At 55.1% G+C, this 15,451-nt stretch overlaps 1 protein-coding gene across 1 annotated transcript; it reads right to left on the bottom strand.

Moving 5' to 3' along the window:
* Positions 1-1,712: 1,712 nt before the first annotated feature.
* On the bottom strand, positions 1,713-15,026 carry Dusp1 (dual specificity phosphatase 1). The gene is made up of 5 exons (XM_076856339.2): positions 14,923-15,026; positions 4,124-7,709; positions 3,715-3,860; positions 3,134-3,353; positions 1,713-2,732 (listed from the first exon to the last, which is right to left on the bottom strand). The coding sequence occupies exons 2-5, from the start codon at positions 4,488-4,490 to the stop codon at positions 2,362-2,364; spliced, it is 1,104 nt and encodes a 367-aa protein (XP_076712454.2). The 5' UTR covers positions 4,491-7,709; positions 14,923-15,026; the 3' UTR covers positions 1,713-2,361.
* Positions 15,027-15,451: the final 425 nt, after the last annotated feature.

Here is a 15,451-nt window from a genome sequence, read left to right as displayed (position 1 = left end):
CTCTATTTCAGGCTGTCTCTGTCAAACAGTTTAATAGAGTGAAAGTACTTCTTTTCATCAGGAGGTACTGATTCCCGCCCCCCCCCCAAAAAAAAAAACAGTGTCAGGTCCAATGGGACGTTTCCTGGAGGCCTGGACGCTGCGATCCAGCATATGGACCTGTCCTGAGTTGCAGGGGTTGAGCTGTGGAAAGCGCCGGCTGTTTTCACTGCTGGCTCCCTAAGGCAGCTGCTGTATTTTTCCACTGAGTGGATCCCACTGGAGATTAATTTTGGCTCACCCCTGCCAAGTCAAAAGTGAAGGCCCAGGCCCACGGGGAAGTCAGCCATGACATCTACCACCGACAACGTCGCTGGTACATTTCCACGAAGGGAGATGTTTGCAATAGTAAATTTCTAGGGTTGGATGAAAACAGTGGGTACAGTTTGTTTTGAAAAGCAGGAACACACTTGCCATGAGCCGGAAACCCAGCCAAGGAAATGAGCTTGCCAGGCCCCGGGAAGCTCTCACATCTTAGAACACAGGGATCTTTCAGGGCCTGCAGGTCAAGTGCCAGAGGTGGACCAACAGAGAGAAGTCAAGGACACGAATTGTGAAAGCCCTTGAAAGCCGGGGCTGAATGAGGACCGTGGCTTGGGGTGCTCCTAGGTCCATGGAATGGTGTGTTTCCTTTTCTGCGTCCCCCGGCACTTTATCCAGAAACAAGCAAGGGGCAGCAGGCACCCAGGGCCTGGCCGCCCAAGAGCTCTGCAGTTCTTTAATTCACCATTCTGCACTGGGTTGTGGGTTGGTAGTCAATTATGCCACCTCCTTCTTAGCCTGCTTGGCAGGAGGGTAAAAATTCAGAATACTGCCCTGTAGCAAGTCAGACTTAATTGCCTGTCTTCATTGAAATTACCAAATCAGAGTAGCAAGGGACCCAAAGGAGGCAGCAGACACAATGTTGTTTCTGTCTGCAGAGGATGGCGTGGAGGTCCCCAACGTCACACTAGTTGGTGGGGGGCGGGGGTGAGGCCTTAACAGAGCTTTCTCTGGATTGGACCTGCTCATATGCCATTGGATATATTTGTTTTGCAGAAGTAAAGCCTTTTTTCAAAAGCAAAGAGAGACTGGCAGGTGATAAAATGCAAAGCTCATAGAAATTAAAAACAAAACAACAACAACAACAACAAAAAAAACAGGTTCCAACTACCCATCCCTGCCTCGTAGGTGTGCTGGGTCCCAACATCTTTTGCAGATAGAGATGCAAAAGACCTGGTTAGGGTTTCCTGGCGCCATAGCACCTACCGCCTTGCACAGAGGAGCACATTTATGTCATGTTCTGGAAAAACACAATTTTCCTAACTCAGCACAGCTTGGGGTGCGGACATGATATAACCAGAGGAAGGTGGAAGGCATGAAGCGAAAGGGAACCCAGGCAGAAGGCCTTTTCTTCCTTGCTCTGGACACTTGGACTCCCTGGGTGACATAATAGGTTACCAGGCTGCTGACAAGGACACGGCAGGGGGTGAGGGGACACTTTGACCCTGTACAAGCATTCTGCCTTAGCACTGGTGTCTTACCCTAGCACATTCCCTGGCGACCCAGTCATCTCATGGGACCCAGGGGCCACCAAGGAGTGCAGGATCAGATTCTTCAGGCACTGGTCCAAATGCTTCTCTCACTAGCAGGACAGGGATCAGGCAGGGTTGCCAAAGAAACAAGCACTGAGATTTTCATAGAAATCACATAATTTATTCTGTTGTATAAAAAAATTCATCCTTATATAACAAAATGTCTTCTTAGAAGAAGAAATATATTATTTCAGGTCATAAATAACCAGCAAACACACAACTGTTGGCAACTAAATAAACCAACACTGGTGTTTTCCACCAGTGGTGAGAACAGACCTGCTCAGATCTATTTACAAGATAGTACAGTACTGAACACAAAAATTGAGGTATTTGGTTCTTCTAGGAGTAGACGCATTTGTGAAGGCTGACTGCCTACGGGAAAATAAATAAGGTATATTCTCATACATATATGTCATCGGGAATGGTAATACTGGTAGGTATGTCAAGCATCAAGCTTCTAGAAAAAACAGAAGCAAGCAAAGAGAAAGCAGCTCACACACGGAGTTCTTTCTCTTCTGCCCCGTTTTGTCAGAGGGACTTGATGTACCCACTGTGTATTGGTCCGCAACGTGCTGAGTTCAGCAAACGTCTTGACATTGTCACCATGGCAACTGCTCAGAACCCAGGGAACTTGGGTGAAAATAAATAAATAAGGACCAGCACCCACAAGCCCATCTCTGGAGTTACTGCCTCTCCTCTGGAGGAAGAGCCTGCGGTCCTGGAGGGATGGAAGCGCCTCCAGGGCCTTTCAGCAGCTGGGGGAGGTGGTGATGGGGCTCTGAAGGTAGCTGAGGGCACTGTTCGTGGAGTGGACAGGGATGGAGACGGGGAAGTTGAAGACGGTGGTGGTAGAGGTGCCCCGGTCTAGCACAGCCATGGCAGGGCTCCCGGCCTCGGCCGAGCAGTGCGGGGCCAGCACCTGGGACTCGAACTGCAGCAGCTGGCCCATGAAGCTGAAATTGGGGGAGATGATGCTTCGCCTCTGCTTCACGAACTCAAAGGCCTCATCCAGCTTCACCCGGTTAGTCCTCATGAGGTAAGCGAGGCAGATGGTGGCTGACCGGGAAATGCCCGCCTGGCAGTGGACAAACACCCTTCCCCCTGCATTCTTGATGGAATCTGGAAGACAAAGGAAGCCGGAGCTCAGGAGGAGGACTCGAGCCAAGAGTGGGGTGTGCAAAATGTCATGTGTGTCCTAGCCAGGGGGTCAGCATCACCTCACGCAGCCACTGCGCACTCTTCATGGAAGGAACATGGGCATTAGGCAAAGGACAGCAAGGGATTTAAACCCAGACAGTGTGCCCTCTTAGCAGATGGATCTTCAACAAATCAATCCACCTTTATGAGCCTCTGTGAAGAGGGACATCAACTTCCATATTTTGCAGGGACGGTGTGACACCAGATTAGTGTCTAATGTCTGAAAGGCTCAGATAGGGATCATTCAACTGAGTCCCTGCCAAAGGGGCTGTGCTGTCACCCAGATGGGGAGGGGCAGAAATGTCCCAGGTGTCCCTGCTCACCTATGAAGTCTATGGCCTCGTTGAACCAGGAGCTGATGTCCGCCTTGTGGTTGTCCTCCACAGGAATGCTCTTGTACTGGTAGTGGCCCTCAAAGTGGTTGGGGCAATTGGCTGAAACATTGATCAGGGCAGTGATGCCCAAGGCATCCAGCATGTCCTTGCGGGAAGCATGGTAGGCACTGCCCAGGTACAAGAAGGGCAGGATCTCCACTGGGCCACCCTGAAATCCAGAAAAATCCAGCACTCATCAAGCCTGTTCCAAGCAAGCACCAGTGCCCACACACCCACAAAACTCCCTGCCAGAAAGTGAGTTCCAGATTCCGGGGGCCCTTCCAGGCTCTGCTGATGGAGTATAAATAAAGAGAGCAGAAGCCCATGTGCCTGGACAGGGCCAGCACGTCAACTTCTGCAATGCCAGCAATAAGGGACTCGGCTTCATCAGACCCCTCAATAGGGGAACAATAAGACCTCACGTTTTTCCTGTTATAAAGCCGCAGTCACTTTCTACATTCTTACTGGCACTGATGTCCCAGGCCTTGGCCAGCTCTTACTTCTTCCTTCTGGCTTGGGCCCCTACTAACCTGGTCGTAAAGTGGGGTGCTGCAGGAACTGCATCCAGATTCTGCGCTGTCAGGGATACTAGTACTCAGGGGAAGGCTGAGCCCCATGGGGGTCGACTGTTTGCTACAGAGCTCCGGACAGGAAGCTGAAAAAGCTTCATACCCTCCTGGGAAGACAAAGACATTTTTTTTTCCCATTAGAACCATGAGAAGGGAGCACCTTGAGACAACTCCCCCACCCACCAGGGGCTGGGAGTTTACATCCAAGAGGCTCAGGCAAGTCTTTGTTCCTAGAGCCAAACAAAGCCAGTGGCATGACCCCAGAGACAGGACGTGGGCGCCCAGCGCCGCAGGTAGGGCTGCCCCCCGCCAGGAGCCGAGGGCCAGGGGTCCCTGTGCGCGGTCGGCGAGGCGCTCCCCAAGGGCGTACCTTTGAGGAAGAAGACTTGCGCGGCTCGCGCCTCGCGACAGAGCGCTCCAGCGGCCAGGGCCAAGGTGCTGTCGCGCTTGGCGCCGTCCAGGGCGACGCTGCGTTCGTCCAGCAGAACCACGGCGTGGTAGGAGCCAGCCAGCAGGCGGCCGCGAAGCTCGGCGTTGGGCACGATGTGTTCCAGGCCCATGGCGCCCTTGGCACGGCGCCGCACGATGGTGCTAAAGCGCACGTTGACGGAGCCGGCGATGTGGCCGGCATTGAACGCGAAGAAGGAGCGGCAGTCCAGCAGCAGGCACTGCGCCGCGCGCTCCCGCAGCAGCGCCCGCAGGCCTCCGGCGTCCAGCGTGCCCACCTCCATGACCATGGCCGGCCCCAGCGCCCCCAGCGTGCCCGGTCCTCGCTGCTCTTTGTCCTCGGAAGTCAAGGGCAGGGCGGCGGCTTTCGAAGAAAAGCCCGACCCTGGGTCTCTGCGCCGAAACAGAACCTGCTCTCGGACCTAGCAAGGGGTGCTAACGGGACTCCGGGCCTCGCTCGCTCGCTACTATCCCGTCTGCCCTGCGATCGGTCCGCGGCGCCCGGCTGTAGTCTCGTCCTTCGCACTGCGCTCGGCCGGGGGCGGCGCGTTTATAGGCGGCCTGTGGCGGGGCGGGGCGGACGGGCCGGCGGGGGGAAGGGTTTGTTTGTTTGAATGGCGATCACGTGGTGGGTGGTGACGTCACCCGCCCGCTCGGGCCGGGCGCCGCGCAGCCAGAGGCAAAGACGTCATCGGCCTCTAAACCGGTCCGCTGCGGCGCGCTGGCTCGCGCCCCGGCCCCCGCCCTGCTGTCCGGCTGCGCCCTCCCAGCCGCCCGCGTCCCCCAGGCCCGGCCAGCCGCGCTCTCCCGAGCCCGCGGGAGAAGGCGGCGCTCTGCCAGGCTAGAGCTGACCGGGTCGCCAGCGGCTAGGAGGGCGCGCCCCGTGCCACCTGCGGGCGCCTGCTGCCCTCCCCGGCCTCGGAGACCTTCTTCTCGACCCCCGCGAAAAGGGGCTGCCTGCGATTTTGCATACATAAGGGCCCCTTGCTCTCATTGCCTTCCCGCCGAGGGCTGGGGAAACTGGGGTTCCCAAGGAGAAGTGACCAACTTGCCCAGCATCACGCTTCCGGATGGGTGGGGTGGGGGTGGGGGCAGCAGAAAGGACCCCGAGGTGAGGGTTAGAGAAAACTGACGACTTTGTCCCCACTTACATGTGTACTTAGGACGGCCAGAGTGCGCCGGGAGGGAGAGGTTCGGGAAACGTCTTCCTGTTTCCCAGTTTATACTGTAGCTTTAATTCCTTTCTTTCTTTCTTTTTTTTTAACTACGGGCAAGGAAAATGTCCCCAGTGAAAAACTGTCCTGCCTGCTCAGGTGGTCCCCAGAAGAGGTGAGCCAAGGACGAATCGGGGCCGGGAATCGGGCGGCCCTCGAGGCTGACTGCGAATTCCGGGGGTTCAACATGTGGGGGAACCCGGGCGACCCACCGCGCAGCTCGACAGCGCCCCCGAGGGGCCGCCAGACACGTTTTGTCTCCTTGGCTCAAGACCGCGCTTCCCCATGCCTTTCCTCACTCCACAAATATGCGCTGATAGAGCGCCTACTGTGCGCCGGGTTCGGGGGTTTCTACCCCCCACACGAGCCGGCCGGCCCGCCTGCCACTCCCTGACCCCTGCCATCTGCACAGGCCGAACTCGAAACCCCATCCCGCGGCGCTCTGGGCCGGTCGCCAGGACCTGCACCCAAACGCCAGGCAAGACCCCCTGCGGGACCTGCCCCCCAACCCCAGGCCCCTGGGCAGCCGAGCCCGCGGCGGTGACAGGGACGTAGTAGATACACAAACATAAACATTGCGCCACCAGCGCTGGGGTGCCGAGTCAGGAACATTCTGCGGTTTCCTCCCCTGCCCTGGGGGAGGGGCTTTGCTGGCCACTCTGTGTCGTTGCTCTGGGGATCAGAACAACTTCTGCATTTGCCTCCCTTAACTTAAGTGCCCTCGCAGGCGCAAACTTTCCGCCTGGGTTCTTCTAGAAGTTCAGGACACTGAACTTTTTGTTAAAGGGCATTTTCTACCTTCCTCTGACCATAGGTCGAGGAAAACACCAAAGCAGTCTTCAGATAAGAGCTGCGCCCTCCTCAAAAGAGAGAAAGAAGGCGAAGACATTCTTTATTTGTTTATCCTACTTATTCAGCTGAGGACCTCAACATACTTTTTGCGTTGACTCATTCAGTGTCAGCTGCTGGTCTTTTCACAGCATACCGACTTGATTTGTCCTCATTTTTTTTTTTAACCAACAACATTCATTATGCCTTCCCCTGCCCAAATTTTTCAGAAAGACAGCTTTTTATACAAATATCATGGTGGTAGCATGGCCCTGCCCTGGAGCCCGGCGTCTGTGCCCTCTGGGCTTGACTTTTACCTCTTGTGGGAAAGGGCAGAGAGGGGAGGCTGGAGCCCCTGCTGCTGGTTCACTGCTCCTTTCTGAGCCTCCAGGGCCACGTCCATAGGCTGGGCCTACAGCAGCCGACCTTGTAGCTGGCATGAGGCCCCGGAGGTGGGTATAGGCAAGCAGGGTCCAGCTGCCTTCTCCTTATGATTCCCCAGCACTGGCATCAGAAGGTCACTGCCAGGCCCAGCTCATGGGAGACTCTCAGAGATGTGGGTGGGACAGCTCAGCTCAGGGAAGTTTCCTCCTTGACCCCTACAACACAGGTCATTGGGCCACCTGCGCAGAGACATGGTAAAAGTGTAGCTGCCTAGGTCCCATATGACTCAGGAGCGGGGGACAGAGCCAGAGAGAGGCTGGCACAGTCAGGTGAACAGAGACCATAGTCCACAAGGGCAGGGCAGAAAGACAGCTGTGGGCCTGGCTGTCGTGGGAAGAAGCAGGACGTAGACCCAGGCGAGAGCTGGGCCTTTCTCACCTGGTTCCCTGTTCTTAGTGGGCTTGGGGCTAAGCCTGGTGGCTGCAGCTTGGAGCTGGCTTCGGATCTGGATCTGTCTTGGGATCACAGGAAAGGAGGGGGGCACTCCCACAAATGTAGATTAGAAAGCGGACCTGGCCACCGTCTGCCTGGTGCCTGTGGGCAGGCAGCTTATCAGTTCTGAGTCTCAGCTTCCCCCTCTGTAAACTGGGAATGATGCCCACGTAGGACAAAGACAAACTGGGAGGACAGGGCCAGGGTGGACCACACCTGGGGCTGCTCAAGGAGAGGGGACAGCGCCCCAGCCATGCATGCTCTCTCAGAGTCCGCAGCCCCTTCACCATGTGGTGGTCATCAAGCTCAGGGACCTCTTGGGGCTCCCTGTGTCCCACCCCATCCACAGCCCCACTGGGTCCTCCCTTGGCTGGCTGTCCCCCTCAGCTCCCACTCCTGGCTGACGCTGGTGGGTTGGTTTCCTCGAATGTTCTCCTTCTTTTCCACCAGGGCCCTTACTCACTCTGCCCACCTTGTCCAGCCAGAATGCCATCGGGTCTTCCACCACACAAGACGTGAGGCCAGAACTGCTGTCAGGGGGACTCCCCTGTGTCTTCCACATCTTCCTCCCGGGCCTGGAGGACCTGATGTCTGATTGGGTGAAAGGGTGAAAGTCACTCACTTGATAGCGGGACTGTCTTCTCTCCTCCAGGTCCCTCACCTGTTGCCTTTGGTGGCACACAGTAGTTCCACAATAGGTGAAAAGGTAGAATTTTTTGAGAAAAAGGCAAAGGAAGGTTTATTACTTTGCTAGCAAAAGAGAAACACAGGGGATTCCTGTCCCAGAGGCTGTGATTCTGCCCATCAGCAGCAACAGGGGGCTTTTAAAGAGGTGATTCAAAGGCTGCATTTCCCTTGTTCTCTGTCTGGAGTTGAATTCACTTGTTAATTGGGGAGATGGTCATTTCTGAGACCCTCTGGTACCATCCCCCAGTCTGGACTCCTTCCTTCCTATGGTGGGTGTGTCCTCAGGACGGATAACTCTGCCTGGGAAGGGGAGAGAGGTAATCCTATTTCCCCTGAGATTAGGAAGGGAAGAAACATGTCCATTTTAAAAATCAATTGCAGTGGCCGAGCAGCAAGGGCTACATCTCAAGCATAAAGTGGACACTGCTGCATTGCCCCACGGTCCAGTCTACCTTCCATGTCTGTGGAAAAATGGGCGACGACATCTCCAAGCTGCTTCCTGCCGAAAGGGAGCACAGTTGGGGGAAGTGACCCAAAGTCCTTGTGGGGCATGGACAGGGAAGGGCATTCAGCATCAGAGCAGTCCAGGGGTCCAGTATAAAAGGCGGGTAACTGGACAAGGCGTGCACAGGGCAGGCACCATGCACATGGTGCAAGGGTGGCGCGACTTTACTGGGTTGAGCTTCCTTTTTCTCAGTGGACCACAATGGAGCCACCAGCTCTGTTCAGGGAGAGGGTCGGATTTTTTAAATGTTGAAAAATAGCAGGAAAAAAAAGGGCTGGAACTCATGCCTATTGAGCCTTTCCTCATGCCGGGGGCCCTAGAAGGTGACCTTTCATGAGTTTGTGTGGGAGACCCTGGGGGGTGCTGATGGACCTCAAAGTTTAGGAAGGAAATAGGCCCGAGGGGTGACCTGTCCAAGGTCACACAGCTGGTAACCATTAGACACAGATCCAAACTCTGTCTGGCTCAAGAGATGGGCCCAGGCATCCAGCCATGTCACCCTGCTGTGTTGAGAGGCCTCAGTCCTTCCAGCTGAGGCCAGGCAGCCACTGGCCAAAGCCTTAGCCTCCCAGCTGGCTCTGCACTCTCCTCCCCGAGTAGGGAGGGCAGTGCCTGGAACCAGCCCGGGGCCTCCTAGGACCCCAGCTGGAGCCTTAGGGTCCCTGCACCTTTCCACAGCCATTCAGTGTGTAGCCCCAGGCAGGCAGACTGAGCGCCACCCAGGCCTACCCTGAGTGGCTGGCAAGGGCTGACCTCACCCTCCACACCCAAGCATTAGGACAGAGCCAGCTGCTATTGTGCAATCCTTGCAAACCATCTCCACAGTCAGGGCTGGGAGCCTGCCGAGCTGACATAGCTCATCCAGCTCCCTTATTTGAAAGACAAGGACTCAGAGAGGTTAGGCAACTCTTCCCAAGTCACACAGTGTTCAGAACATTGGAACTAGTCAGTGTGGGTGCGTCTGTGTTTTCAAAACCTTCAACACTATTTATCTCTGGAGGGTGGAGTTACTTTCCTTTTCTTCCTTGTAAATCTCAAATGTGTAATTTTGGTAACCAAGAGGAAAAGGAAAAAATGTTAAAAGGCAAACATATTTAGGGCAGCAGCGTTCTTAAAACCAAGCTTGTTGGACTGCGGGGTTGGAACACAGCTCACCCACTTCCCAGCTGTGTGTGGCCGGGCATGTGGCTTCTATGACACTGCCTGGTTGATAAAATGAGAATAAGGAATGCGTGTCTCTTGCCGGGCCGATATGAAGAGCCCGGAGACAGGATCAGCAGCTCCCAGCCCATGTGCCAAGGCAGCCTCCGCCTCTGCACAGCTCACAAGGGTAGTTTTCACAGTTTAAATGACGAGGGCAAAAACAATTGAAAGAAGCCTCGTATTTTGTGACAGGTGAAAGTCACAGGAAGTTCAACTGTGGGTGCTTATGAATAAAGTTTTATCGGCACGTAGGCCCACGCATTGTGACAGAGACTATGGTTCACAAAGCATTAGGTACTCACTCTGCCACTTTAAGGCTGAGTTTGCTGACCCCTGACCTGTGCTGAGACCCACAACTGGCTGGAAAGGGGTTTGGTGGCATCAGGAAGGGCCAGCCTTGTGCCTGTAGCCACTCGGGACTTGTGAGGCCCTGTTTAAGGCAGTCACTGCTTCTGCTGTGTTTCCTTGTGTGGAAGGCACACTGCTCCCAGGTGGGAATGTGACTTAGGAGTGGGGACACGTCACCCCTCAGCGACACGGCAAGCCATTGGCACTTTTCTTTCTTGGAGGTGTGTGGGCTGGTAAAGAGCCGTGGAGCCGACGACACCCCGGGTCCCACAAACCCAGCAAGGTAGCCAGACCCAGGGTAGGAAAGTCACCCGGCCAATGACGCTCCCTCGGGGATCAGGCCCCTTTGCTCACAGCACCCAGGTAGAACATGGGGGGCCAGGGAAGGGCCTGGCACAGGCTGACTCAGAACAGGGGCGTCTGGTGGCAGCGGTGGCAGCGGCTGTGGGCAGCGGGCCTCTGTCACCTCCCGCTTCCCTCCTGTTGGCCTTGGTCCACACCCCCCCCCAAACTGGGAGCAGTGACAGCCCTGAAGTCCCTGCTGAGGGTCCATGTGTGTGGAAATAGCCACCCCAGGATTCCCCGCGGGGACCAGGCCCCTTGATGACTGTGTCCCTCCCCCGGCCAGGGAGCAGGGACATGTGTTCTGCCTCTTGGTCCCCAGCACAGAACTCAGAGCAAGAACTCAGGCTGGACACACACAGGGGGACAGCACAGGAGCCAGAGGCCCGACCCGCAGCAGGGCCTGATGACTCAGGCTGCTGCCCTGGACGGAGGACGCGCCTGCCCACCATGACCGGCCACACCCCTGCTGCTGGCTGGGGGCCGACGCCTGGCCCAGAAGTGACAGCCCTCTGAGGGCTCTTTCTTTTCCTTTTTTTTTTTTTTTGAACAGAGTATGAATTGAGATATAATTTCCTTTTCCTAATTAGAAAGCGCTCAGTAATTAACGCTGGCGGCGGGCAGATGAGGTCATACTTCATTCCACCTCTTCCCTGGGGAAGCAGGAGGCAGTGCTCTGGGCAGTGTGCTCGGGATCATGGGTGAGGACTCCAAACCGGGAAGGCCAGCCTTGCCTTTTTGGGTAAGTTATTTGGGGGCCATTCCTGGGAATCGTGATGACTGCTGCTATGAACCTGGCTCTTGACCAAATGCTCCTCCTGTAACGGTGACACACCACACTCTGTGAGGTAGGGGCCCTCCCCACCCCCTTGAGAAGACATGGGGGCACCGAGGCCCAGAGAGGTTCAGTAGCTTGTCCAAAGGCACACAGCGCGTGCTCTGTCCCTGCCCGCTAAGTCCTTGTCCTTATCTCGCACGGCACAGGCAGGCGTGACAGGAGCGGGGCGGGCGTCTGCCATCTCACTATTTCTTGTGGTGATAACTTGTAGGAGGCTGTTTCTAGGTTCCAAGGGAAAGGGGGAAGGAAACATCCCCCAGACTCGGGCCTTCTGCCTGGCCCCCCTGACCCACTGAGCCACAGTGGACAAGTGACTCATGCGCTGGCCTTGGCCTCAGTGGGTTTGGCCACCCATGGAGAGTGAGGTCACACCTCCAGTGCCCTGATGTGTTCACAGCCTCCTTCTTCCAACTGCAAGGCAGGCGAGCAACAGGCCTGGTGACCTGAGGTCAGGGACAGGAGAGCACAGTGTGCTGGGGTGTCCTCGAGCTGAGGCGAGGCTCACTTCTGGCCTAAGAGGCCTCCAGGGGCCTGCGTTAGTCGGCCAGGGCTGCCGTAGCAGAGCACCGCGTTCAGGGTGGTCCAGCTACAGAGACTCGGGGACCTGGGGGCTGAAGCCTGAGATCAGGAGGACGGCAGGCTTGGCTCCCTCCTCAGGATCCAGGGACAATCTGATGCCTGCTTGTCACAAGGCTTCTGGTGGCTTGCTGGCCGTCTCTGGCCTTCCTTGGCAGCTTGCAGGCATGCCACCCCACCTCTGCCTTCATCTTTTTTTTATTTTTGGGGGGATACCAGGGATTGAACCCAGAGATGTTTACCCACTGAGCCACCTCCCCAGCCCTCTTTTGTATTTTATTTAGAGACAGGGTCTCACTGAGTTGCTTATGCCTCGGTTTTGCTGAGGCTGGATTTGAACTTGTAATCCTCCTGCCTCAGCCTCCTGAGCTCTGGGATTTATTTTGAGACAGGGTCTTGCTTACTTGCTGAGGACAGCCTTGAATTTTCAATCCTCCTGCTTCAGCCTCCTGACTCACTGGGATGACAGGCATGCACCACCACACCCGGCTTCGGCCTTCATCTTCACGCATGTCTGTCTGTCTGAACTACCTTTCCCCCAAAGGACACCAGTTACTGGGATTAGGACCACCCTAATGTGCTCGTTGTGACTTGATTACCTTTGTAAAGACCTTATTTCCAAATGAGGTCAGGTTCTGAGGTAGGACTGAGGTATAACTTGGGTTAGGACTTGAGTGTATCTTTTGGGGGACCCAATCCAACCCATTGTAGAACCCATTCCTCAGAGACCCCGTATATACGCACAGTGGAGCTGTGTGCCTCCCCTGTCCTGGAAGACTCCGTGCCCTGAGGCCTGCCCTCAGATGTCCCTTTGGCCCAGGTCAGTAGACTGTCTAGCACAGTCCTTGAGAAAAGAATGAAGGTGGGCTGTTTGGTTTGGTTTTGTTTCTTTCCCTGGAATTTGACAAGTTGATTATGAAGTTGATATTAAATAACAGACAATCAAAAATAGCCAGGAGTATTAAAGAAGGGCTGTCACGGCCTCCTGTCGGCCACCAGGCAGGAACGCATACCTCGAGCCTGTTGGGAAAGTGGACGTGGAAGGCAGAACAGGGGGCACAAGGGAGGTCCAGAGGAGCACCCAAGGACACGGGGGGAATGTCCAAGTCTGGAGTGGCCAGAGCAGGGTCGTCGCTAAGCCACGAGGGGACCGTGGATGACCATCTGGGAAAGCAGTAAAAGTGCATCCAGACCTTCCGCCAAAACCCAGAGAGACCCCAAGCGCTCCAGAGATCGGGTTTTCAAATGGAATCTTACAACCTCTACAAGAAAACGTGAGGGGATTCCTCTATAAACCAGGAGCAAGAAAGTTCTGAGTCTATCTAGAACTCCAAGTCCAGAAACGATCCAGTAAAAGCTTTATAAGTTCAGCTGCGTAAGAATAAAGCCCATTTCCTAAGCCAGCTTTTCATGCCTACAAGCTCCGCAAGACAAATGGGAGAAGACGTTTGTAACTTGTGATCTGTACAAAAATATTCACAGCTTGTAACTAACGCCTTAATCTCATCAGGGATTAAGGAGTTCTTAAAAACAGAGGTGAAGAAGCCAAAAATATGATTTCAAAATGGACCAAAGCCATGAGCAGATACTCTATGGAAAAATGAGCACTAAACCTTTGACCATGTAAAAAACTGTTCCATCTCAGTGGTAATAAGAGAGACTTATACAACCACACCAGGGACACCTTGCCCTCATCAGACTGGCAAAACATCCGAAGCCAGACAGTGTCCTCTGTGGGACCAGACAGCCTGAGGGGGGACAGATGGTCTTTCAGCGTCACCGACCCTGGTGGCTGCTGGGGACGATACCTTGCTCTCAAGAGCTGCACGCTGGGGTGTCCAGCAATGAGGGCATGTTGATGGCTATTTGCTGTTGAATGGTTTGGGGGGAAAATACAGCCACCAGGAAATAAATGAAATAACAGTAAGATATCACAGCGTTGAAGACATTCACGTGTGGCCATGCGGGTGGAGTCGGAGGACGGAGCCGCGTGAAGTAAGCCAGGCGCAGAAAGGGAATCACACACTCATGTGTGGAATCTCGTAGGACCAGGAAGTGGAATAGGGTGGTCAGGGTCAGGAGGGGGGAGAACAGGGAGACCTGGGTCAAAGGGCACCAAGTTCCTGGTGTGCAGGATGAGGGGGTCTAATGACACCATGGTGACCACACATATTTCAAGTTTCCTAAGAAAGTCGGTCTTCAGTGTTCTCATCACACACACACACAAAAAGATGACCGCGTGAGGCCATGGATCTGCCAGCTCAACTGTGGAGACCGCTTCTCCTGGGTCAGAACACCCCCTTGCACAACGTGGATAGGTACCATTTCTATTCGGTATATCTCAGTAAAGCTGCAGGGAAGCAGGGTGTGCATGGACGGGATTCTTTCAGTCTTTCCTATGTCTGAAATTTTTCATAGTGAAATGGGGAGTCCAGCTGCATGGCCTCAGGGGGGACCCAGGGTGACGTGGAAGCTGCTGGAGGGACAGTGGTCACAGTTAACGTGACCCAGTGTTTACTGTAGGTGCCGGCTCTCTTTCCACTGCCAAGTCTTTAGTCTTCAGACGGCCCCCACGATTGATTGACCCATGGTCCCCATTTACAGATGAGGAAACCGAGGTCCCAGCAATACAGTAACTAATGTACCAAGCCCAATGCTCTGGAGAGCCGTCCTGCTCTCCTGGGCTGTTTTAATCTGAAGTGTGAAAACAGCCCTGGACGTCACTAACAGAGTCTAGACCTGGGAATCTGCTGTCCTATCTTTTAGTTAAGAAAGTAATGGAGCAAGCGGAGCAGGCGTGCCCAGTGGTGAAGCAGACCCACTTAGCAATGCAAGGCCCAGCGTTCAACCCCCAGCTCCTCCTTCGACCCCCAGAAAGTAATGAACTGCACTAAGTTTTCTTGATAAACCACCCAGAGGGGTGATGGAGGTCTTCCTGATGCGTCTTGTTAGCACCAGCCATTACGAGCCTGAATGCTTGGTTCCTGTGACGTGGACTCTGTGATTTCAGAGTGTAAAGCAAGCATGTCCTGGAGGGACGGCTACAGCACCAGCCCACACCCAAAGGCAAGGCAGGCCCTAGGCGTGCAGAGAAAGCCCAGCTCAGCCTCTGCTGTGTCTCTGCCCCACCCTCGTGGCACAGACGGCTTGGACGCCATATGGGGGGCAGGCTCCCCACACACCAAGCAAGCACTACTGCAGTGGACACCTGCCTGGAGGCGGCGTCAGGTCCCCAGCCTGCCCCCACCAGCCCCATCCACACACTTCAGACACCAGTTGCAAGCCCAGGTGTGCTTTTGACTGACCTGTACACATCGGGCTTCTCACGGTCTTCTCTAGGCTCCCAGAACCCCGGGAACCCCGTACAGGTGCCAGTTGATTGTGAAGGATGTTGCAAAGGATTCAGGAAAAGGGATGCACAGGGCTGGGCATGGGAGGGTCACAGAGCCTCCGTGCCCTCTCCAGGAGCTCCACCCTCCAGAAATCTCCAGCTCTCAAATGCTATTGTGCTTTGGCACAATTGACCCATGGCCAAGTCCAAATGTGACTGTGGAAAAAGGCTTGATCCAGTGCCAGTCATCGGCTGGGGGCCCAGCAGGGCTGTCTGTGCAGTGTTCCTGACCTCCCTGGGCAGCATTCCTTCCCCATGGGTATGGGGCAGGACCCCTTCCAAAATGGGGGTCTTAGCGATGCCACCAGACAAGATCATGTCTTGAATAGCCAGCTCCAAGACAGCAAGGTGTGGAAAGATGAGTTTCCGTGGCCCACCTGGGGAAGAGAAGCCGGAGTTTCTGTGGGCTGCCTGGAGGAGGAAGATGAGAGCTAGGAACTGTG

This window comes from Callospermophilus lateralis, chromosome 5 (assembly GCF_048772815.1).
Source record: "Callospermophilus lateralis isolate mCalLat2 chromosome 5, mCalLat2.hap1, whole genome shotgun sequence".
Classification (NCBI taxonomy): Eukaryota; Metazoa; Chordata; class Mammalia; order Rodentia; family Sciuridae; genus Callospermophilus; species Callospermophilus lateralis.
Note: the sequence above shows the minus strand (reverse complement) of the source record. Positions and strands in the feature narration are given on the sequence as shown.